This window comes from Leiobunum rupestre, chromosome 3 (assembly GCF_980474605.1).
Source record: "Leiobunum rupestre chromosome 3, qqLeiRupe1.1.hap1, whole genome shotgun sequence".
NCBI classification, from domain to species: domain Eukaryota; kingdom Metazoa; phylum Arthropoda; class Arachnida; order Opiliones; family Sclerosomatidae; genus Leiobunum; species Leiobunum rupestre.
In genome coordinates, this window is record NC_143386.1 from 5,614,411 (window position 1) to 5,641,554 (window position 27,144).

The window sequence follows — 27,144 nt, forward strand, 5'->3', positions numbered from 1 at the left end:
ATAATATCCTTCAGTTATTGAGTTTTGGTGATCTAACAGTTTCGGTAAAAGAGTTAGTTTGTACCATTTCATCCAAAAGTTCTAACAACTGCTATCTATTCACTGAAAATTTATTGATGATCACCCATCCTTCACAAAAAGGAATATTAAGTGTTTAAAATAATCTACAGATTGCTAAATAGAAACCAAAAAAGTTATAGTTTACATAAATATTCTTTAATCAGACCAGTTAATTTGAAACATGTATTTTAAAATGAAATGATATAAATATGGGATAGAAACGATGTAAAATTACTTATGAAACGTGCTAAACGTTTAAAATCAGATTTGTAACTTCATAAAACTTTAACACATCTAAATTTAAGTGTAGTTATGTTACATAATTTATCAAGTAAATATATTATCGAAAATTCACTTGCATACAACGTTGCAAACACTTTAACCGTTTAATTTATTTTATAATTATACAAAATTTTAATTAAATACATGAAAACCCATGATAATTAGGTTAATATACAAAAATGCGAACAAAACTGCAGGAAACTGATAAAGTCTTTAAATGGATTACGAAAGTGAAGCAGACGATGACTCCCTAAATATCAACAATAACAGGCCCAAATATATCGAGGCTCTTAATTTCGCACCCTGTTCATTTTGAATTGGCTACTTTACTTCGTCTGCTAAAGATTTTTGCGGGTCGCAAATTCACCTCTTTCTAGAAGCTAGCTCGGGATTTTGGTATGTAACTTAAATTTAGTTTTTAAATAAATCAACTTAGGGAATTATACGAGCGTATAACACGAAGTATAAATATATCATAATATATTATTCTAAACTATAATATTTTATTCTAAACTATAATATATTATACTAAACTATAATATATTATACTATACTATATTATATGATATTTATAACATTTTAAAGTAGGGTAAATCTTATACAGATTTATTTTCTTTGGGTATCGGTGATTACACGATTGGTATGAAAAGAAATCTACACGTGACTCGTGAGTTTCAATCAGCTAAACCAAAGTAACAGTGTAATTTTCTTTGCGTGGTGATTATTACCAAATTGAAAATATTTACTTAAGTCGTTTACTTATCAAATATATAGAAATATATATTACGATAGCAATTTTGTTAATATTTGTCTTTTCATTATAATAATATGAATTACAATTTCCATAGCGTGTCGTTCTTCATTATTTTTAATAATATATTGTTTGTGAAAATTAAAACTTTGACTATGAAGAACGTTACTTTTAACTGTTCGATAGATAGATTACTAGATTTACATTGTTTCTTTCGAGGGGTAAGACAGTCTCAGATAATCTGTGCACGCTCGTTGTATCTCTGTCCTGGACATCTTTTTACATTGAGGTGGAAGCGGCACCGGCCAGAGTGTCCATCGGAGTTACAGCGCTTCTCACCATTATCACCCAAATCGTGCAAGCGAGATCCGTCTTGCCAGCTGTGCAGTACATAACCGGACTCGACGTTTGGCTCTTCGCCTGTCTGATCTCCATTTTCTTGTCTTTTATCGAGTACTGCGTTGCTTACCAACAGCGTCACAAGTACAATTTTGCCATGACGGTTAAGGTTTCAGCAATATCTAAAAAGGAAAGTGATGGAAGAGAGAAGTCAGTTGGTTTTTGTCCCGATTCACCTACGAAAATGGATTTCCACTCATTTAGCACTGTTAAAGGTACATATTTTCAAGAGTTCGCGAGTTCCATTTAGCACTGTCAAAGGTACGGCAGTGTACACCGAGTTCGCAGAGTGCCTTACCCCTCGGTTTCTTTTTAGATCAAAACACGAAAACCACCGTTGTTGGTCTATTCTTTTTCCGATATATTTATACTTTGTTTTATAAAATTTAAGAGGGTTGATTTCTTTGAAACTAAACTAAATTTAAGTTACATTTACCCTACTTTAAAATGTTATTCATATAATAAAATAAAGTATAGAATTATATATTATAATATATTTATTATTTGTAACATATAATTCCCCAGGTTGACTTCTTTTAAAATTAAACTAAATTTAAAATATATACCAAAATCCCGAGCTATAATTGTTTTTCGAAAGCTTCCAGAAAGAGGTAAATTTGCGACCGACAAAAATCTTTAGTAGACAAACTAAAGTAGCCAATTAAAAAGTGAACAGGGTGCGAGATTTAGAACCTCGTCAAATATAAACTTTCCATTACAAAAATCTAGAGTCTTCTTATATGTTCCTATCTAGTTTTCGGCGACCACAAGAAGAAAGCGTACGGATGGTTATTGTTATACAAGCACGCTAGCTACAAACTGAGTAGTTCAGTAGAATAGTTTCTTTAATATATAAACCTTGGAAGAACCGAGGGGTTGGAAATTTGGCCAAATCACATCAAATATTTTGATAAAAATCTACAAATCCAAAATCCAAGAATTTCGTATCCATAGACTTTGTATTACAAATCCACAATAAATAATCCAGGATTTTTCAAAAATCTAAAATCCCGCACACAAAATATGTAAATGTCCGACCCCTCGGGAAGTGTACACACGTTCTCCATTACAATTTAATATTTTACCAAATTACTAGTACTGTTTCAAGGCTCACATTTAAGCAAATGGTTTTAAAATTAATACATTTACGTGATATAAATATGTACATCATTTTACGTAAAGGTGTCAAAAATTTACTACATTTACTTACAAACATTTGTGATTTATTTTCTTAATTATTATCTTAATATGAAATATCAGATCGTTGATAGGTCCGAACTTAATCCGCTTAATTTTTTGAATATTTCTAAAAGCCTTTCATATTAAGGGAACTGGTATTCTTGATGCAACCTATTATCCAAATTGGATTATTAACGTATTGAATATATTAGGTAGAGTACGTAAGTAAGCACTTAATTGTTATATGAAGCCGCTTATTGTTTGTATAATCCAACCAATGGAATAAGAGATGGATTCATTATAAGTCGCTAGATGACTTGGGCCTATGGTGGTGCCTTGGGTATTAGCCTAGCTGATTATTATTATTATTATTATTTTTATTATAAGAGGATTCTATTATGTTCCACTTTAAATTCCGGACATTGCTAAGGAATTGTCTTTTTAATCAGAGCAGATTTTATCATTTGTGCTATAAAGGAGATGGATGTCTTAGCTGCTGTCTTTATCTCGCAAACAAAGAAAGATATACAAGACAAAAACAGAGACAATGTGCTCGAAAAATAATAGTTACATTTTATTTTGTTATCATGATGATATTGTAATGACCTTATTTCACTGGTAATTGCCAAATTTTACTTGTATCTTGGCGCGTGTGAGAGCATATAAGACCAGTAAACGGTAATGAAGACGCACATAAGCAAAGGAAAAATCCATCGCGAATGTTTGTCGAAAGAGTTGAAATCCATTTTCGTAGGTGAATCGGGACAAAAACCAACTGACTTCTCTCTTCCATCACTTTCCTTTTTAGATATTGCTGAAACCTTAACCGTCATGGCAAAATTGTACTTGTGACGCTGTTGGTAAGCAACGCAGTACTCGATAAAAGACAAGAAAATGGAGATCAGACAGGCGAAGAGCCAAACGTCGAGTCCGGTTATGTACTGCACAGCTGGCAAGACGGATCTCGCTTGCACGATTTGGGTGATAATGGTGAGAAGCGCTGTAACTCCGATGGACACTCTGGCCGGTGCCGCTTCCACCTCAATGTAAAAAGATGTCCAGGACAGAGATACAACGAGCGTGCTTGGAATGTAAAAATTTATGAAACTTCCAATAACTCTTCGGTGAAATGTGATGTTCGTCCATAGCTCCGTATAGTTGCCTAAGAAATTTTGAAATTATGATTGTTAAATGCAGACTTTTTGATATTTTATCAAAATTAGTGAAATATTAATATATTTGCTTTATTTCACTTCTTGAAAAGGTATAAATCGCTACAATACCTTTAAAATTATGACAATAAAACCAGTGGATTATGGAAATGACATGTTATATTTTATATTTCATTCTGAATATAATTTTTTTAACTATGTTTTACTAGTCATATATCATTCAGTTCTTAAATATTTTTTTATATATTCATATGGGATGATAGTTTACAAATGACTTTTGATATTTCTCAGGGATCCAAATTCTCAAATTTTTTAGATTCTACTTTTAGTATAGAGTCAGAATATCACAATAAAATGGAATGTTTTAAGCCTTATCAATGGATAACGGCTAACGTTTTACAAATACGAAAATGAAAAAATGTGTATGAAACTTCGAAGATATGCGAACCTGCAAACCTTTACTTTCTGCTAGATAGACTTACCAGCTACCCAGTATTCTGTCTTCGTATGGAGTTTAAAATTTTCCAGGTAGAAGCGCAAAGGTTCGATGTGGTATGAACTGTACACTCCGTCTTGTCGCTCCGATCGTCTAGACCACTGAAGCTGAGCAACATCATCTGTACTAGACACTGTACGTAAAGAAAAAACGTTTTTATACAAGGTAAACTTGAGAAGCCATCACTGAAGAAAAAGCCTTCAAACGGCCTGGATTAAGCTTTTTGTTTATTAAGTAAGTGAGGTAAGTGAAGCTAAATTATTACACTGAACCCAATTGAACTATTTCTGACTATTTTTGGGTCAAGAAAAACGAATATGGCAATGAATTTTTTTATTAACTACCGTTTCCAAGATACATAATACATAGACATTAATGCATAATACATATACATTAATATATTATGGGCTATTTCTAATGTTTCGAAGTAAAATGATAATCGGTATGAAACGAAGCAGCCGCACGCAAGGGGAAATAGGTCAGTAGTAGAGCATTCGACTGCATATAAAGGGTTCCTTAGTTCTTAACCGAAATCCCCCTTCGTGGTTTCGCTTTCTTTTAACAATCTTGATTAAATTAATTAAATCAATTCACTGAACATTAAAGAAAATGTTTCAGGCTGAAAATAAGCTGATATTAATGTATTTAATGCTAACCAACATTTTTTATTGTCATATTCGTGTTCAGCAGACAAAAATACATTAATATCAGCTAATTTTGAGACCGAAACATTTTCTTTGTTGTTCAGTGTTATTTATCAGACCTCTTGCAGTAATTCAATTTTTAGTAATTTTTGTTTTTTTAAAGTTCCAAACCGTTTTGGATTTATTTTTAAAATAAGATCCCTAGTGCGTCAATTCACGTTCTACGTTTATGTTTGTATCAATAAATTTTAGATTTTTAGTGTTATTCTTTAGCAAATCGCGGCAGACTAAACAATATTGTGATAAATGAGTTTATTAGTATTTGAAAATAAAAAAAACACGATCCATCTTTATTCAAATACTTATTATTCGACCTTAAAATCACCAACGAAGAGATCTATAATCTACGGCGTAATCGTTTGGCAACTAGCTAGCGATAGAAAGATAATTGAGATAGCACACCAAAATGATATTGTGCCCTAGTTATCGCTTTATAAATTTGGGCGCTCCCTGCTCAACTTTTGCGGATAGGCTGTTCATCGATTTTTTAATAAAAAGAAAAATTATACATCTATTTAAATGTCATGTTGCTGTTTCCATTTAGCCAGTGGTAAAGAAACTCCGCATTGGTTGTCCCTTGAAACGTTTGGTATTGAATGAAAAATGATGCAACAATTGATAGTATTTCCTACACATTGGGGGAGAACGGGCCCTCCTACATATTGGGGATAACGGGCCCCCAAACGCCACAGACATCTGGTTTAATAATATATTCTTGGCAAAAAGTAACAGACATATGCTATTTCTAGCGAAAACTCAAACTAATCAACATAAGCAACAGGTTTACCTATAAAAATTTGCTGTTAATAAAGTAGTACCCTGTCATTTTAAATACCTAAATAGTTAAAGGAAAGGTTCAGGTTGTTTTTATTTTATGCTTAAAACATTTTACGTGTTTTAAAAAAACCAAAAATGCCAATAAATAAAAAAATAATAATTTCAAATTTACCTAATTTAATTTTTAATCATTGAAAGTGCTAGCAGCCATGTTTTTGTATTTCATGCTTCTCCGCATAACACGGAGGCACAGCGACCGCATTGGTTCTAAAACTAACCAATAGTAGACTGTGTCTAGATCACGTGATACATTTTTTATTTCAAACTTCGGTGTCTTCGAGTTAGGCCTAGGTGGCAAAGTAATCAAAATGCCAGTGACCACATTCACAGCTGTTCCTCACTTCGTCGATATTTAAAATATTTTCTAACTCGATTACATTTGGTCTTCCTTGAATTTCCGCTTCATTTTGTATTCTTTTTAGTTCCCCCTCATTAAAAACAGGGTCCAAATCATACGAACTTAAATTTCTTGCCATAAATAGATGACTTAAGGTTCTACAATAATTGAAGAAGTTAAACACCACTAAAATACTTTCATGCAAGGCTGTCTATTGGTTATTATGTGAGAGCACGGCCCCCTGCACGCGCTCGCTTCGCGTGCACTCTGCTCGTGGTGAGAGAGACTACTACATAGTATTTTTTTTCCGTCGATGGTCAGAGCCAATCAGATGTTTGTGCCTTCGGGCTCTGCCGTTAAGCATATTTCAGGTATATGGCTGCGCCCATAAATTGTACTAAAATGCTAATTATTTTAATTCCATAATTAATCATGGTTTTTAAATTCTTGTTTTTTTATTTTAAAAGCATCTTGGATCTTTTAAATAAAAATAAAAATAGTAGCTGGAACTTTCGTTTAATCTGGCGTAGCAGTCGAGCTCTACCAATGTTGCTAAAGGCATATTTTAGCAATCAAATTTCGTAAAGCATGAATTTTGTTCACAATAACAATTACAAATTTGATTAAAGATATGCATTCTAATCGCAAAATTGACAAAATATAAAATTTCAAAGTAAATATTCGGCAAAATTGAACTACAGCGGCCTACTGTAATTTTTTTTGGGTGGAGAATGTAGCCCTTGACGCGTAGATTACGAAACTATTTTTTGGGCCGCAAATGATTATTTTTTTAATTAACTTAATTTTAAAAAAGTTGTAATTTTATGGGATTACCTTTTTTTTGGTAGCGCTTGACGCGTAGATTACGAAGTGGTTTTTTTGGGCCGCAAATGATAATTTTTTAATTATCTTAATTTTTAAAAAAGTAGTAATTTTAAGGGATTAGTAACGTTTTTCTAAACAGTAGTTCCGTCGTGTATCCATCGACACCACTTTTATGAAGCGCCCCAACCCCATTCCGAGCATTGATGATGGGCCTACTGTAATCGTACCTAGTGGCAACGTAATTAGTGAAATCGTATCAACTTAAATAGTAACAAAAATGAGAACAGGTTTGCTTCCAAAACACGTAAAAGACGTTACTAAATTCCCCGTATTGGCGCCTGACGCACTTTGAGATTCACCGTATTGGCGCCTGACGCACTTTGAGATTCCCCGTATTGGCACCTGACGGCGCCGCGCACTCACTTCGCGACTCCCCAACCCCATACTAAAAAAAGCGATGGGCCATCTATAACGCGACCTAGAGGAAAGTACCAAGCCTTACGCATCAAGTACATACTTTTAATATCAACCAGAAAAAACACAAAACACCTAGAAAATGAACAAAAACTGTAATTGATTTTATAAAGTGCGAGAATATCACGTTTAAATCATTAGGACACCGAAACTGTGGTGTCGGCGAACACACGACGAAAATAAGTACAACGAAACACGTGGAAAATGCCCAAAAATGAAATTTTTTTAAAATTACATTAAAAAATTAAATAATCATTTGCGGCCAAAACAAAATACCCTCGGCATCTACGTGACAAGGTCTATCAGGCGGAACCAAAATTATATATAATATTAATTGAAAATGAGAAATATTTAAAATGAAAAAATTACATTAAACAAATTAAATAATCATTTGCGGCCAAAAAAAATACCCTCGGCAACTACGTGACAAAGTCTATTATAGGTGCAACCAAAATTAATATAAAATTCAATGAGGCCGCTGTAGTTCACTTCACCCAAATATTCCATAACTTCCATTTGAAAAAAAATATTAACTATCTGCTTCCTGGCCATTCTGTCGGTACCGAAGAAATTAAATAGGGGCATATATACTGTGATATTTCTGGTTCAGAATACACGATACCCGTGATATTCTGTGCCAAAATATTTCAGAGACTTATAACAAACGGGAAACTTTCGTCATGACCATATTTTACGTCAAGATTTCCATAACTATAATAGACTTAATAAATATATTGCTCTAAATAAACACTGATTGAATTTTTTTAACTCGAAACCACCGAAATTTTACATTACAGCGATTCCCTTTAACACTGGCCTTACTAGCCCAATTTGCAAAGTCTCGATTGCATGTACCGTACAGGTTATGTAAATTTATAAAATGAAACATTTCGATAAAAAATGCCCATTTCAATTTATAATGGTTTTAAATTTGTTGATTGGTGGTCAAATCAGATCGAGTTAAAATAGGTTCTCGCTTTTATGTTATAAATCACACTTTTGTGATTTTTTACAATTATATCTTAAGTTTAATTTCAAAATTTAAAAATTTATATAATCTTTTAATTATAATGATTGATCAAAGGGAAAACCTCACTCTAAATACAATTTGTTTTAAAATATGCAATCTAAACAACATTTTTCTCAATCTATTTAATTAAGTAGCATTAAAAACTTTAATAATAATTAGCTTAAGCTTTTGATTTAATTTCGAAATAATATCCCACGTTTAAACAATATTTGACTAAGTGTTATTTTACTTACTTAATCCAATTTTTAAAACGCAGTTTTGTGTATCATAGGGCAAGATATTGTCATCAGTAACCTGAAACATCAAAATATATAATAAATCTTTTACTTTTTGAGGAAGGTACCAAATGGCTGGATTTTACTGGCCATCCTTGGAAGTATATATTTCATAATTATTTATGAAACATAGATTATGAAGTCCATATTATGATGTAAAGTTGTCCTTTTTTGGTGTTCTTCCAACACATTTTTCGGAAACAAAGAATGTAAAAATATTATATAATATAAAGGTTGTTTCATTTTGCTTTCCGTCTGGTCACTCCCTTTATGATCCCTCGTGCGGAAACATGTTCATAATAATGAAAATTGTAAACTTTGAATTTACACGAAGCAAATGAAACGTGTTCTGTTGATAGGCAACAAATTAGGCACACCTGAAGTAAATTTGCCACATTTTCTTGTAATGTTTCCTATGGCCAACTTGAGATATTTCATATTTATGGAAAATCGTTTTTTAACCAACTTAATTTGTACTTTTCAAGTATGCTCTACAGCATTTTTATTGACAACTTACGTTTATCACTTACCGGTCAAAACATATCTATAAAAAATCTTTAAAATACACTTTCATAAAATAAAGAAATAACATATTTCCTTTCTTCATACATTTAAAAACTCTACCTATTATAGCTTTTGAAATAAAAACCCTTTCCGAGAAAAATGAGACACCGTGTATATCTGAAATCTTAGATATTATAATAAATTTAAATATTTCGATAAAAATTAAACATTTAAACTTATGTTAGAAATACTCGATTTTGATGGCTACTTAACACTTAAGTTATAATAAAATGAATATTATAGCTAATCAGTGTTTCTATTGAAATAACTTACCTTTCGAACCGATATATTTCTTGATTTTCCAGGTAAAAATACCCGGTGCCGGAAAGAGTGTTTTCAAATGTCTTTACATCTTTCGAATTCGGAAAAATGATGTCCGGCTTCCACATGCAAGCAGTGAGCAGGTTGGGTAACAAAATTGGCGTTTTTAGTTTTAGCGATGTCACGTTGATGTACTCGTTCCGCCAGAATAAAAGAAAGTAGCAATGAACCCGAAATTCCTGCCACAAAAAAGGAGATTTAAAACAACAATTATATGAGTAAGAAATGATTTGCTATCGCTTTAATTGTACGCGCTAAGCTTTATTCAAGACTCATTTGAGACTATCCAACAATCGATTTTGAAAGGCCATTTTCTTTAATTTACAATCAATATACTAGCTTTTGCTTAAAAGTCATAACCACTTTCCAGACCGAAAGGAACTAATGATGGCAAAACAAAACAACCCTTTTAGGGTGTGATTAAAACGCAGTTGAGTCTGTACAGTCTGGACTGCAGCGAATGACAGGAATCTACTTTCCTACTATATACGTAAAATTACTATGTCACGGGAACAAGTTCACATATGCGAAACTTTGTCCCATATTCTGGACGAAGTGACTAAATTTAGTCTGGACAAATATTATCTTTCAATTCTAGTCTGGACGAAGTGACTAAAATGGAGTGATGCCGTAGTCTGGAAACATATTACTTTTCAATTCTAGTCTGGACGAAGTAACTATATGGAGTGATGCAGTAGTCTGGAAACATATTACTTTTCAATTCTAGTCTGGACGAAGTAACTAAATGCAGTGATGCAGTAGTCTGGACATATATTATCTTTCAATTCTAGTCTGGACGAAGTGACTAAAATGGAGTTATGCAGTAGTCTGGACACATATTACTTTTCAATTCTAGTCTGGACGAAGTAACTAAATGCAGTGATGCAGTAGTCTGGACATATATTATCTTTCAATTCTAGTATGGACGAAGTGACTAAAATGGAGTGATGCAGTTGTCTGGACATAAATTATCTTTCAATTCTAGTCTGGATCAGCCCTGGATTAACCATTCGGAGTAAAATATAAATAAAATATAAATGCATCTGTATTAGTATTATCCAAGATTCCATATAAGAATTTTGTTTTCCCGAGTCTGGCGTCTACTAACTAATGAGGGGTCACCAAAATTCTTAAATTGCTTAGGCCAGATATTGGGGTTAATCCGGCCCTGGTCTGGATGAAGTGACTAAAATGGAGTGATGCAGTTGTCTGGACACATCTTGTTTTTCAATTCTAGTCTGGACGAACCCGTACCAAAATATGTCTATAGAAAACCCACGTTTTATCTCTATAGCTTTTCCTTGGTTTTTTAATGGGTTTTCTTTAGAAATTTGGGTCAATTTTCTGTAAAAAAACCCGTTTAAAGTTTTCTCTATAGAATTGTCTGAATGGCTTTTGAGGAAACAAACACTGTTTCACTGGTAAATATAGTGAAATTTCTGTAGAATTTACCCTCGAATTTACTGATTGGTTTTTTTTTTAGAAAATATAAATTTTTCAATTTTAAATATAGTGCCATTTCTATAGAATAGGCTGATTTGTCTTTTAGAAAACACTAATTTTTAACTGTTAATTATAGTAGAAAATCTATAGACTTTACCGAATGTTATTTCAAAAAACATTATAACCCATCGAAAGATGTTCTAAACAATATCTTAGAACACTAAAAGTTTTTCTTGGTTTTTTTATAGAATATCTATAGTATAACTTTCGAATTTTATTAGAGTTGTTATAGCTTTATTTATAGAATTATTTTGGAGTGTGTTATAGAATTCTTTGAATATTAAAATATCTTTTTACGAAAACTCTCTTAAAAGCTTGCAGAGGAGCTCAGATTCACTTGGGGTATATGCCAAAACCCCTAACATCCGAGTAAACTTCATTGAGAATATTCAGAAAACAGCTACTTCACTTTGGTCTTAGCGAAAAGGCCGAGAAGCTAACATCAAATTCGAGATATAAATATTCATAACAAATTATGCAATTTATGAAAACGGTAGAATGCAAAATAAATTAAAAATTACGTCAGATGTGGTGAACCGTGGCATCCCCAACTCATACGAACTACTAGGCCTGAACAATCCTAATCGAAACGGTTTCAAATATAAATTTAAATTTCACTTAGAAAAACAATTATTGAAAAACCGGAAACCAAGACTTTCAGATAAGACGGAAGACCAGAGACTTGTTACCAGAACAAAGTGGAAATTAGATATCAGAAATCGTCAGAAGATGATCTTCCTGGCGACCAGACTTTCCGGCAGAGACCTGGAGACCAGACCTTCCGACGTAGACCTAGTGGCCAGACCTACCCGGAGATCAGATCTTTCGGCAAAGACCTGGAGAGTAGTTCTTCCGCCGGCGATCTAGAGACCCAAGCGACCTAATCTTCCGACGGAGACCTTGAGACCATATATTCCGAATGAGACCTTGAGACTTGGATATCATATCTTTCGGTAGAGACGGAAAACTTGTAGTCAGAGACTATTTATACGCTATGACCGGTAACACTGTGCATAGTCAATTAAATACACCTTATTTCTGATACACGACAAGGCTTCATTTCGTCAAGTTGAGGGTATTTTCTTGAAAAACATCACACTGTCTGCAACATAATAAGTCACGGGTCTTTGCTATTAATTATCGTTTCCTCTGTTAGTTGTGATACATGTAAGTAGGCGAATAATGTTTAAAGGATGATGCTCATACAGTTTATGCAATACATATTTCAACAAGCCAAATCTGGAACCCGCTACCCGGTTACTTATGCTGTTTTCCAAAAAAAAACAATTGGTAAATCGTGTAGAAATTACACTAAATATACAAATGAATAATTGCTGTTTAAAAAAAACGGCCAATTGAAAAATAATATGTGTCCAGAGTACTGCATCACTCCATTTTAGTCACTTCGTTCAGACTAGAATTGAAAGATAATATATGTCCAGACTACTGCATCACTGCATTTTAGTTACTTCATCCAGAATATTGGACAACGTTTACCATATATGAACTTGCCCCCGTGACATAGTAATTTTATGTATAGTAGGAAAGTAGATACCTACCATTCACGGCAGTTTAGACTGCCCAGACTCAACTGCGTTTTAGTCACACCCACTATTTTATTTAATTTTTCTAATATTGATTTTTTCGTTTCTGTAATGTTCAAAATGACATGAAAATATATTGAGGTACCCGATTTGTTTGGTCTTTATGGCATTTGATTACAAGAAGTAACCGTGTATATAGTTTTGGTTGAAATTTATATATCTTAAGAAGAAAATATCTTAAAAAGTCCATTCTGCCACTGAATCTAGCGGATAAACCAAAGTAAATAAATTCAGAAACCGTTGAGATAATATTTGTTTAAATATTGAATATGTAATTTAAAAATCGTCAGACTAAATGCTGGTTTTGCCCCTTAAATTAAACTATCAGAAATAAAAATAATCTATTGCTCCGTGATTCTGGAATTTGATATACTAAAAACCGATAAGATATGTGCTTAATTTGTCTAGGTAACCCGAAAAGGAGTCCAAAATGACCGAAAAACTATCTGATATCAGTATAATTGTTTAAAATATTATTTAAAAACTGATCATTTTTAACTAAAATTTTCTATTTGAGTAAGGTTATTAATATACCATAAAATCTTCATCAATATGGTCAATATCCATAATGTCAATCGCAACTTTCACATCTTGTTTCTTTCCTAAAATGAAAACAATTAAATGTAGTTATCTTTATTTAAATTATTGATTACTTAAGAATTGAATTAACAAGTGCGAAGGAACGCTCTAGAGTTAGGTTATACGGCTTTAAAAAAGGGATCATCGTTAAACTTAATAAAAAAACTCAATTGCATGTTTCGTTTATGTAACAAACAATCGACAACTTCCACTATTCTAATTTTAATAAATACACATTTGGCACCTTAAGAAGTACATGTAGAGCTAGGTTGACTGAAACTCCGTCCAAGAGATTTTATATCTTTGATCGCTTTCACACGAGTCCTCGGAAACTATTTGTATCGTTTCGATTTATCAGCCGTTTGTAACATTTAATAAACACTTTGTTCAAAATTGAATGACAATAACGAGTTCATCTGAACGAACGTCTGAGTTAAGCTTTTACGCTCTCAGGTCGACATTTTTAAATATCTGATAATCTAGATAGTAGAAGGTGGTGTGGTACGAAAAAGCCCAAGTGATGACAAAATGAATCACGATCAAACTGTTGGATTCAACCTATGCGACCCGAAACGCTTTGACGCAGTACTGGTGAAAGTTCACACGACATTATCCGGACGTTCTATCATCGTTTTACGTCGTTTTCCTTTTGCGTTTCTGCCATTTGATGCTCTTCGTGTGGGTTGTTTGAAGTTTTATACAATTGTTTTAATTTAAAATCTGAATCGGCGATATGAATTCTCTGACTACGATTCGAATTTAAGTCAATTTATTTGAAAAATTAACCAAAGCTGGTGTGAAAGTCATTTTCTGTCGCTTAGTCTTGTATAATGACGTTTTTAATTATTTATCTACAACTACAATATGAGTAATCGAGGGAAGCTTCGGCTAAGACGTCAAAAGGTGCAAAAGCCTTAATTCATCAAGATATGTCGTTTCCTTTCATTTCACCTTTACTGACAGTCAATAGTAGTTACATGACTTACCTTTTAATAGTGGGTCTGATCTGTGAGAACAATCTTTAAGATCTTCCTCTCGTACAGGCACATCAGGGTCAATTCTGAAAATAAAAATCGAAGTCAATAGAGCCATACTTTCGTACGAGCTTATCAACTTGAAATTTTACGAAAATAAAAATATTTAAAGAACAAACTTGACTATTTAATATATTTCGACTCCCCTTAAGCCAAAAAGACACTTCTTATGATCCCTATCTTAACTTAAAATAACTAACTCAATCTGTACATGTGCGAAGGTGTCACGAGGAGTGGCCAGGAGAAACAATAGTACCTTTCAATGTTTTATAAACATGGCCGCTCATTGTGAAACCTTCACACTTAAGCGGTGAAACATTTGATTCACCGTAATTAAATTTTAAATTGAAGGCCATCTTGGGTATTTAAGAAACTAAATTTAAACCTAGGTGAGCTAAATAAATAAAAGCTGGTCAATTTTTGAATATTAGCTAAAAGTATGTGGCTCCTATGCTACGACGTTGAAACCGTAGTGGCTTAAAGGCCGACTACATAAATCTTCGGTTTACTCTGTCTTTCATTGGAAGTAGGCTGACTGCATGGCACCCGTGTATTGCAGTAAGCCTACTCCCAGTGAAAGACAGAGTAAACCGAAGATTTATGTAGTCGGCCTTTAAGATCAGTCGTGACCCCAAATTTTCCAATAAATTCCACGATCGATAATGGAAAATGGTTTTATAAATGATGGCTCATCATATAAGAATTTTATTCTATAACAATGATGTTTAATATAATATATTTCTGCCATTTAGTATAACCCCAGTTTACTTATTTAAGGTTTTAGTTCTCTTCTACTTTTTCTAGCCAAAATATTGCGGCTTTTGGGCTATTGATAACTCATTTAAAATTTGAAAATTACCTTATTGGGAATTTGCGCGTAGATCAAAAAAAATTATAAAATTGAATTAAAATAAGAGTCAATGTTCTTGAACTCGTTGATAAAAGTTCCAGATGGCAATAGCGCGTTTTTTTTTTCACTCTTATTTCGTCTGTGCAGAGAGTGTGAATATACCTAAGAAGCTGAATATTTCCATATCCTTCAGTGGTTTTTCAATATTCTTTCACTGCTTACAATCTTATATAATAAAAGACCGTATGATGTACTGAGTCATACAATATAAAAAAATCCACATTATTGTATGTGGTTCTTATTCCAAAATTTTGGATCTTTGGAACACTGTGCGGCTCTTGGCAGCTATTTGGTGTCTTTCGTTTGTCGTAAAAGTTGAAACACATGAGGGTGGCGTGTTAAAAAAGACTGCCGTGGGAAAACAAGTATGTTCATTCTATTTCAAACTTGAACCAACTAACGGTTTTATCATTATAAAACCTATGCGCGTCAAAAATAGCAGACGGTTTGAATTTCCATGGCAATACAAACCAAGTTTACGGTCCTATTTTGCTCTACTTACGTCAAATTGATAACTTGTGAAGTTGCACTACATCCAATAATTTGGCAAAACAAATATATTAACAGTAATGTCTTATTTATCATTTTAGTATAGTTGAAATTTAAATCGTCAAATTGTGTAAAACGTTAACACAAGCTTGGCTGTGCTTCTTGCCATACTGTTTATAAAAGTTGGATATGGTAGTAAATGTAGAAAGGCGCTGAAAAAATCTAAAACTGTAAAACACCAGTAGAAACCATTATCTTTTAATTGCAACTAACCAAACCAGATTCTAAAGCCCGTTGTTTTCTCACTAAAGCACTTAAAGTGATTAAAAGTCAAAATCCGTACTTTTTGGATTTCAAAGAAATAACTGCGTTTGTTGTGACAACCTCCTACCAGAAATCTTTTCTGCTACAGTACTTGTCTCAATAATGATATTTTATCGACCCTGCAGCGTGCGATTTGTCAGGCCGTCATCGAACTGTTTATTAATAACAGTAGTTATTATTTATTATCAAGAAACGTGATACAAATACACTCAAAATGTCTAAGGATGAAATGGCTGCCTAGACGTTTGTCGAAACGGGCGGGGCTTAAACTTCGTCAAATGAAAGATTTCACGCGTATTTTTAATATTACTGGCTGGACGCCATAGCTGACGAAAATCTTGGCACTAAACCACGCCCGTTTTTAGAAGAAACTGATACATTCCAAGTTTATTCGTATATAACTTACGGTTTCTACGTAAATCGTGCGACTATTTGGTTCAGATTTATTGCTATCGCTATCATGTTCGAAAAAAATCTAACTCCACGAAACTTTATACATTGTACATGGCATATAGTTGTTGTTTAATATATAGTTAGGGAAAGTTGACTACAATTTTATTTTTCAATAATTGTGTACGTTGGTATAGTTTTCGGACTTTCGCTGTCAATCTGACAATATTGTAAATCAGGGGTAACTGGCTCTATTCGGAAAATAATTGATTACGATCTTCAAAATGATTATCCCGAAAATAAAATCAAATTCCAACTAATTAATATTTCTGATAAACCGGTTGATGTAGGCCTAGATGGTGATCTTGGCTTTCAAAATGGCAATCTTTTAAGGGGCCGTTCACAAAATAAGTAACATTATAAAGGAGAAACGGGTTTATAAAAAACGTTACTAAAGGTTACAGGGGGAAAGAAGGAGTCATTGGACATAATATTATTTAACATATGATATACCGGAACCAGGTTACCAATTTTTTAAAAGAACATTAGTAATTTACTTTTTATTTATAGTAGTATAATTTGTTTTTTAGAGATCAAATTATACATAAATGATCTTAATTTCAAACGTTTCATGGTTATGTAAATTAGGAGGGTCTACTCTACATTATGAGATGTAGGGTGGTCCAAAGTTTGTACTTTGTGAAAACTCATTAAATGGGAAATTTGGGTTTAGTGTACCTTACATATGTTAATGCCATTCAATTTAAATCTGTTATACTTTATAAAAAATAACTCACTAATCAAAATACAATGTATTTAATTAGGGTAATCGTACTTTATTTCTATTTGCTTAAAAATTGTATAGGCTGGTACTCACTAAGTTCAAAACTCTTTGGCAAACATCGCTTAAAAAATGGATTGAAAATAACAAATATTTTTGCGTGGCGCTCGTGGTCGCTGTATTAATTACTGTAGTGAAAACCATACATGAATAGCTTGGAATAAAACCGTTTTTATAATTTTAGGGTACATAATTCAAGAATATGAATACAAATGAACGTATGGTTTCTTAAACTGCTTACCTGGAGTCAAATTAGCCTTTTGATTTAAAACACCAGATAATTTCCCAATTTTAATAAAATAACTAAATACAATTTAAAACTGCAGAATTTCTAAGCTGCTACGTGGGCGGATGGATGACTGTGATTTAACAAATTTTAGAGGAAAGCACCTTTTGGAAAGAGTTAGTGAACATTGTAACATCCTCTGTTCATTATTTGTCTCTTTGAAATATAAATATTCATATAAAGCAACAACTACAACTAAAGTATAACTTTCATTAAAGATCAATGTTTCCGTTAAATTTCTTCTTTTGTTTGGTTCTTATTGATAATTGCTGTACGGATATACCATATGCAGGAGCTGTGACCTTTGGTTATCAATGTTATTAACTTTGCAAACACAGATAGTCCCGTACCACAATTTCCAAAGTAGAATTCAATAAATATATTATTTGTTTGTCCTCATTGAAATCAATGTCACTTTGGAAAGCCTCGCGTGTTTGCTTAGCGTATGCACCTGAACACACTGTTTGACTTACAAAGTTTACTTTGACCCATTGTCTACGAATTCGATTAACCGAATTCTATGAGGTAATTAAAAATACGGGTACTTGATAAATGGGATAAATTGTGTTTCACTTCAGGTAAAAGCACCCATTAAAAACATCAAATGATGTGAATTGGAATTCAATTTAAGGGCTTGAAATATTGAACAGAGTAAAAATGTTTGCGGTTAATGCGTGGCCCATTTTACTTATTGTATTTATATTGTACTTGGAAACAGGTAGGTAACATTTTAGATTCGCTTTTTATTTGATGCGTTATTTTTCGTTGTATTGAATATCTAGGTTTAATATGATATTATCCTGATAATGTATAGTTATTTTAAAAATAAAGGTTTTAAATGGTTGCAATAAAAAAATATTGAAAATCGAAAATTATTTAAAATTTTAATTAAAAGAAACAGAATACTGTAGATATTTTACAAAGGGTAGCCCAATATAGTATCTTTTAAAAAATGTGGTTATTGTTTCGCCTATAATGGCGTTCAATTTACAGATATATCAATTTAAAATATCTCGCTTGCTTTCAATAAAATCTACTACTAGTCGTATAACATTGCTATAAGTACCTGGAAAATTTACCTTTTATTATCGGTAGCTTTATTATGTGTCACTAGTTACCTAAAAAGATCATCCCACAAATCGATTTTATAAGTTTAAGCTCATCATGACCAATTGGAAATATTATTAAAATATACTCTAAATAGGCTATCGCGACTTACAAAATGTTTATTTAGGTTTCCTTAAACATCTGCAAAGGGGCCTCTTACCTTATTTAGTGGCAGGGAACGCTACTCTACATGCGAAAACTTTATCCTTAAATGAAAACCTTGCATTCGGCTTATGTCTAATAACTACCTTTACATCAGATTTGGTATGAAAATATTTTTATATAAAATACCGTCTGGAATATTTATATTCGATCCATTGGTTAAGTTTCTATTTTAATAAATCAAATAGAATATTTTCGAGGAATAATTATATCCTTAACGTGAGGTTCAACAAAGCCCTTTAATCGCTTTATCAGTAATATCCACATTCTTCAATATTAACTTACAGCTCTAGGTTAACGGTTATAGTGAATGTAAAAAAAAATAATTATCGGCTTTCGTAGTATTGCAACCCAGTCAACTCGATAATTGACATTAAAATCGCTAATTGACTTGATGATATGTTCGGGTATTAGCCTAGCTAATAGTTATAACCAATTTTCAGGGTTGATCAAAATGCATTTTGGAAATTCAAAATGCAAAATGCAAAATTCGTTTTTGTATTTTGAGTTAGAAAAAGTATTTTGCATTTTTCATATCGCATTTTGAGTTTCTAGGAAACTATTTTGAATTTTACATTTTAAGTTTCTAGGAAACTATTTTGCATTTTGTGAGTTTGATATGTGGAAAAACCTTTTCAAAATATTTTACTCTATTACCATCATCGCAGCTCTTGTAGAGATAGTTCGTCTGCCATTTTCTCCACAGTAGTTGTAGATGGCGATACTCAGTTACTCACTTACTCAGAAGCAGACGAACATTCGTACAGTGCCGCCGCTTTATTTCCCCAGCTGTTAACTTTGAAATAAACTACGTAATTATTATTAATTACTGATTAATAATAATTAAAAGCAAACCGAGTGCATTTGTAAAAACATTTGGTATTTTGGAAAATCATTTGCAAATGCATTTTGTATTTTGCATTTTAAATTTTTCATTTAGAAAAACAAATTTTCAAAATGCATTTTCTATTTAGGGGGGGAAGTATTTTTCATTTTGCATTGCAAACAACCCTGGCAATTTTAAAGATGAAAATGTTTATGTTTATTTTCAGTCCAGGGTCTCATAACGTGCGAATCGGGAGAATGCAAGGTTTTCAACAACGACACCAATCCAAGGTTGAAACGCGCGGCCAGCTCCAAGAGTAGCGTTCCCTGGAGGAGGATTTACTCTTTTACGAAGAAGTTCAGCAAAATTTCCGGAAACAATGCTTTATTAGCCAGCATGAACGACATGATAACAGCAAAGATCGGAGGCGTTTCGAGAGCCTACACTTACGGATACCGAGGTGGCTATGGTGGCTACCGAGGTGGCTATGGAGGCTACGGGGGTTACGGCTACTCCCAACCTATCGTGTATTACGTTCCTGTGCAAGCAGCCTACGTGTATCCGTTTAATAACATAAACGGCTTCACCAACGGATTCGGAGACGTCGTCAGCAACCAGGAGCTGCTCGAGCAATTGATTCAGCTGATTCAACAAGCGCTGGACGATAGCGGAGATGGTTCAACATAGATCAATTTAAATAAAAAATGTTTTTATACAGCGCGGGAAATCAATTATTTGGCAAGGTTATATTAATACCAAAGAGAGTAGAAACATTTTGATATTTTCTAATTAAGTTTAATGACGGAATCCACTTTTGAAATTTTAAAGGGAAAAAAATAATTTGCTGTTACAGTCCCTTACATATATATATATATAGCACCAGAAAAAAATAATACATCTTGAGAGTTAAGAAACCATTTTATTCGGGAAATTGAAACAATAACCTTGGTAAATCGTAATGCATTACCTCGAAAGTTAACTGGGTGTTTTTTCTCGCCTACGACATAAAATTCATTACACCGCACGATAATTTTTTCTTAAATAATAAGATTTAGTAAAAACTTTTTTTATTTCGCTTCACCATTGTTTTTAATTGTGAATCGTATTTTCAACTGGAGAAAAAAATATCTCTCTTACGGAAAAAATTTAAAAAAACTGACCAAAAATATTTGTTAATACATTTTGACCTTTTCTGGCGGGGGATATTACAATTTTAATTTAACATCTTTAAAACTTTATATCTGCTATGGTTAAATTTAAAATTTACTGAAATAAGACTTTATTAAATCACTGAATATTAAAAGTTATTCGAACTACTGTTTACTGGTGCTATTTTTGTTGGATTGGTCTTTGAGCGTAGCTCTTTATTTTAAAATTATTCGGACCTAGTAAATAGTAATCTCGACCTTTAACAGAGCGACCTCTGCCGTAAATATTTTAACTTTGAAGTCATTCTTACATGTTTACCACCATAATTAGGGCAATTTCGATGTAAAAAATATTGATTCCCAACGTCAGAGTCGTTATCCCCACCTTTTATTGCAAATTAATTAAAGTTTATTTTCAAAATTTATAAAATTAATTTACAACCACAGCGAAGGAAAGGCTTAACAGAATTAAATATTTAACTTTGTAAATTTTCTATTTAACAATGTAATTCGCTCGTGTCATCTTGAACCCGATAAATATCGTCAGAAGTTGATTAATTAGTCGCGATGTTTGAATTTTTTACAATTCATTGGCGACCACTGTTAGTTGATACCCAATTTTCAGTATCGTGTACAAAACATACGTTATCTGGATATCTTTTCAAGATAAATATTCATTTTCCTCTACTACCAATGGTATTTACACGAAGCCTATACGTTCGCAGACTTGAAATTTTTTTTAAAATTCGATTCGGAAAAAAACTATTGCTCAAAGTAAATTAAATTATTAAACAGATTTTCTAAAATAGACAAATTCTTGTGAAGGTAATTAACAAGATGGAAACAACTCTCATATTTTATATTTCTAGCGTAACGAATTGTTCAAAGTGAGAAGGTTTACTACAACTAAATTATGTTTTTACGAAAAAAGTCAAAATCATTTTAATTTGTTTTATATTTGCCAAGAATTTATGATAAACAATATTAATTGGAAATATTCTTATATAATTTTATTATTAATTAATTTTAATTAAACGGTTTAAAACTTTCAATTTGATACTTTCGGTTATAAGGGAAATTGTAATAGTCTCGGGTTTGGTTTATTGTTTCTAAAAGCTTTTTGGAATATTTCGTACACCAATAAAATTTTCAATATTTTTTTGTTGTTTCCTAGTAGGCTTCAAAAATCGTGAGATAGTCAAGAATCGCTTATCAGGGTTCTCAAAATGTTGTCGAATTAATAAATATTACGGGTCTTTGTCAAGCCAAGAATGTATTTATTTTTAATCAGGGAGAATGAATATGTCGAGATTATTTTTAGCGTTTCTCCAATTCCACCCGTTGGGCCCCCCGGTATGCTCCTCCGCTTTAATAAAATCAAATAATACTGCAATCTCATTGGTTCTTAAAAATGACGTTTTTATAGGCGATTAACGCTGCTGCGAGGACGCAAAAAATAAGACCGCCTCCTTTCCCCCCCCCCTTAGCGTGACGGGGTTAGGGCCTCAACGTGTCCGTCGATAGTCTCGACATATTCATTCTCCCTGAGTATAAATAAATACATTCTTGGTCAAGCATTGAGACTCTAATTCTGCTACTTTTTCTGGATTTAAATTTATATTATTTAAGTATTTTAATGTTAAAACATTATCATTAAACTGCAAATATCACATATTTAGTTAAATTCAATTTACACGTACGAAGGCTAATTTCATGATGTATTAAACATACTTGTTCACCCAACCCATGTGGATTTTGTTCAAATGTTATTTCTGAGTTCTTTACAACTGCATTTATTTACTAAATATTGCTGAGATTTTACAATTTAACCCTTTTTTGTTTATGGTTAAGCAACAAAAATTATTTATCGCGATCCAAAATTCTTAAATTCGTTATATTTTCCAATGTATCAAAAAATTGAGGACGAAAAAAAAATTCGCTATTGCAATTTTTGATAAGGAAAAATAAACATTACTTTCAGATTAATCTCCTGGAATGTACAAGTTGCGTATTTATCTCAAATTGTTGAATATAAATGCTGAATTTAAATTGGTAGTCCAGGAAAAACTCGTAAAATCACCCGTATTAATTTTTCTGTAATCGGTTAGAAACCCAATTTAATCAAAATAAATGGAGTAAATAATTCCTGGAATAATCCTTATATTGATCTATAGTCATTTATACCATACGCATCGTTGAAGGTGTTGGATAAGACGTTAATGGTTTTCTTACATTGTTCTCTGACCGGAAACTAGTGGTTTCTTCTGACTACATTATAATGGCTATACACACTTATATTATTTAAAAAGAAAATATTATTATTAACAATAGTTATAGCCCCAGTATGAGTAATACATGTGTTTGGAAATTGAATTTGAGCTGAGAAACACAAACAATGCGAGTTATCCATTTCAAACTAGAAATCATTACTTAGAGAACTATGACTGGGATTTGCTTGGCATTGACTTATTCACTTTGTCTGAGAGCAATTGGAGAAAAACAAAAGACCACTTACTGAATTTTTGAATCCTTTAAAAGTACGGGTGAAAATACCAAATGATAATTATACATCACCAGAATATATTTATTCTTTGAAAGAGTTACTTTCTTTAAATAGTGTTCAGCGTTTATTCTGATCCACTTTATAGTCTACAAATACTTAAAGGTCAATCAAATCAAGTCATTGATCTCTGGTACCCAGAAGATATATTAATGTACAGCCAGAATTTCTTCAGGAAATATTTTTACTCTGGGATCCTAGTGTACACTCTGTTCAAAAAGTCTTTGCCCGTGGGAGATTTCGAACATTTTCGCCCGTCATTTCTTTTATAGTTGCATCAAGTCGAAGCGGACATCGGTAATAGATTAATAACAGAGAGTGTAAAGATTATGAGAGGCGTCTCTTCCTATTCCCGTAACGTTAAAATTTCGTACAAGATTTTGAGAGCGCGCGCCCATAGGAGAGGTTACGATACTATCCGACACACGATGTCGCTACTGGAAAATTTTTAAATTTTGTAAACATCCGGAAAGTTTTTCATCAGTCATGGCTGTTAAACATAGTTGAATTATGCTAATTTAAAATTAATAAAATTCAATTTCATGAAAAATAAAGAAACGTAAGTACAAGAAAGCGGACTATTTATAATATTTTGATACTTAAAGAATTATTTGTTTGATTAACCAAGGAAATTCATTGGAAATTTTATGAAATGGCCGAGGCTTAACGAGAGCAGAGCGTTATAAATTAAAAAATACGAGGAAACATTGAAGTTGGTAAAATGAGATTAATGTTGTATTTTTAACAGTTTCCTATCTAATCTTTTCTGGGTTTTCATGTATTCATGGTTGAGATCTTGTTTCTTAAGGGAACTATGTATGCAGAATTCTATGAAAAAAGATATCATATTTTGGTATGCAGTTGCACATGGAGAATCTTCATTAGCTCTAAAATATTTCTTGTCAATTCTTTGAATGATGAGTCTCTCCAAACGTCCTTTAATATTTGTCATGTGCGATAAAAGCTTAAAACTGGTGTCAAATACTTAATTCATTTGTCTCCGTTACAAATTTAAAGAAACTATCAGTTGGTACGATGAGGCTGCTGAGCAGCTGATAGAAGAATTCTTTGCTGTTTTGAAAGCTTTAAAGTAAAAGAGCAGATTTGTTGGGTCAACAATTGGATTGTCTTTTTTGAGTTGACTTATGCAAGAAGAGCATTGAAGGTTTGAGTAGCAGCGGTGAATTAGATATCCTGAAATGTAACTAAGAACATTTTGTTTTTGCAGGTTTGGACTTCCAATAGAATTACAAAATTCTAAGTCTTCATCGGAACATTGCCCCTGGCTTTGCGAGACTACAAGATTTTCAAAATTAGAATCCGGTGGTTTCAAGAGATTATTCACAGAGGCCGCCCTGTATGCAGCTCGAAATTGTTGTGGATTGGGATGATCACGGACTCACGGTTGCCTCCTTTCTGTCTTATAGATCCAAGAAAATTATCTACAAAATCTTGGCTAATCCTGTCCTTTAATAAAAACTTAAAACCAAATTATCCTTTAGATCTTCCCAGAGGAGTAGCAAGGCTTGAATTGAAATTACCATTTTCTGAAATTTCCAATGGTCATTAAGACTGAAAATTGTTGGCACAGCGGATGGTGTGAGCCTATTTTAAGTTCTAATATTCATGAAACTGGCATCAATGAAATGATTCGCGCAAATTATATGGTTAACGTGTAAATATCCCGTAGTTTTATTTGTAAGCCCATCATTATTTACATATTTCAGCCACAAAATAGAACTAAACTTTATATTAAGTTAATTTGCCAATAAGCCTATCTAATGAAAATGCGAATTTACCAGTCTTTTTCCTTTGGAAACTTATAAAAAGATAAACAAGGATTTCTTGTTTTCGATATTTTACAATTTAAAACAAAAGAATATACCCCAGACCTACTAAATTATTTAAAAACCTTGTAAAACTAGCATTAAAAATCTGGAAAGTTTTTGCGTCTCTTTTAAACCGAACATCGAAACGCACGCGCTGTGAGAACAGCGCCACTGGTGGCGCCATCGCTCTTACGGTAGTAGTGGACATTTTTGGGAAAAAAAAGTTAGTACGCTTTTTTGAAAGAGAGACGCCTCTCATAATCTTTACACTCTCTGTTAATAATATGTTTAGCTACAAATTGGCAAAAATCATTTTCTGAATAGACTTATAATTTGGCCTATTTTGGCCTAAAAGAGGGGGTGTCAACTTTTTTATTTTTGATCTCAGGTCATTTAAAACCCGATTTTCGTGTTCTCTGGGGTTGATTTATATTTAGAAAGTGTTGGAATTATTCAAATCGCCGCATTGGTTCAAAAGATATTCACCAAAGAAGTTTTCACAGAAATTGAGAATTATCTAAACAAGACATTTAAAATAGTAAATGGTAACGGGTTTTGTCGCCATCTATAGTTCCTCGAAGTAATCTTTTTTGTTTAATTCTAAATGTGTAATAAATTGAAGGTTAACATAAATATTTTCATGTGCTCATTTGAGAAACGAACAGGGGCGACGTCAGAAAATATTTATGTTAACCTTCAATTTGTTACATATTTAGAATTAAACAAAAAATATTACTTCTAGGAACTATAGATGGCGACAAAACCCGTTAACATTTATTATTTTAAAAGGCTTGGTGAGATGTTTAGATATTCCTCAATTTCTGTGAAAATTTCTTTGGTGAATATCTTTTTAACCAATGCGTCGATTTGAATAATTCCAACACTTTCTAAATATAAATCAACCCCAGAGAACACGAAAATCGAGTTTTAAATGACCTGAGATCAAAAATAAAAAAGTTGCCACCCCCTCTTTTAGGCCAAAATAGGCCAAATTAAAAGTCTATCCAGAAAATGATTTTTGCCAATTTGTAGCTAAACATTTAATTAATATATTACCGATGTCCGCTTCAATTTGATGCAACTATACAAGAAATGACGGGCGAAAATGTTCGAAATCTCCCACAGGCAAAGACTTTTTGAACAGAGTGTACTTTGTAGCTTAAGTTTGTCAGCGTTTTGCTATTTTATGACACATATCAGGCTGTATCACCATCTGTATTAATGCGGTAAGAAACATTACATGAATGTCACGAATATTTGAGTACAAAAAATCGCTCAGATGTATAAAATATAATTAGAATATTAAATTTAAATTTGAAAACATTTTAAATCATCTTATACATGAACTTAATAAGTGAGGACCCAATAGGTATTTGGTCCAAATTAGCGTTTTCTGATTATTAAAAATAAAGACTTAATCACCCTATTGTTTCACAGAAGTGATACACTAAGCATATATAACCAAGGATCAATTTTAACGTAAATAAAAAACCATGAGCACACCTTTTTTAACATGCTGTCCATTAATTATGAACAATATTTCAATCATCCAGTACATTAATTTAATAAGCGCATTATAACATTCTTCGTTTGAATTTTTCCAAAATGATAACTTTATCAACCAGTCTGTACAATAATCACCCTGTACTTTAATATAATCAGGGCATTAATCCTTAACAAAATAAATATAACTTTAACACAAAAAATTAATAACAATCACCATGTTCAATATTAACACTATTTCAATCACCCCGTACATCAACTTGATTAGCAAAATATAACAACCTAAAATAAATTTTTACCAATGGCTCCATTGGCTGCGTTCAGTAACAGCCAATGGATAGAA

At 32.5% G+C, this 27,144-nt stretch overlaps 1 protein-coding gene across 1 annotated transcript; it reads right to left on the reverse strand.

The window, feature by feature from the left end:
* Nucleotides 1-1,325: 1,325 nt before the first annotated feature.
* On the reverse strand, nucleotides 1,326-16,473 carry LOC149949216 (gamma-aminobutyric acid receptor subunit rho-1-like). The gene is made up of 8 exons (XM_090169388.1): nucleotides 16,460-16,473; nucleotides 14,379-14,452; nucleotides 13,348-13,415; nucleotides 9,736-9,885; nucleotides 8,780-8,840; nucleotides 4,326-4,472; nucleotides 3,308-3,833; nucleotides 1,326-1,557 (listed from the first exon to the last, which is right to left on the reverse strand). The coding sequence occupies exons 1-8, from the start codon at nucleotides 16,471-16,473 to the stop codon at nucleotides 1,326-1,328; spliced, it is 1,272 nt and encodes a 423-aa protein (XP_090025514.1).
* Nucleotides 16,474-27,144: the final 10,671 nt, after the last annotated feature.

Excerpts from the sequence above, each read along its gene's own strand:
- LOC149949216 (XM_090169388.1), bottom strand. Across the intron at positions 9,886-13,347 it reads ATATTGATGAAGATTTTATG|GAATTTCGGGTTCATTGCTA; the intron begins GTATATTAATAA and ends TTTTTGTGGCAG. Across the intron at positions 3,834-4,325 it reads GACAGAATACTGGGTAGCTG|GCAACTATACGGAGCTATGG; the intron begins GTAAGTCTATCT and ends AAAATTTCTTAG.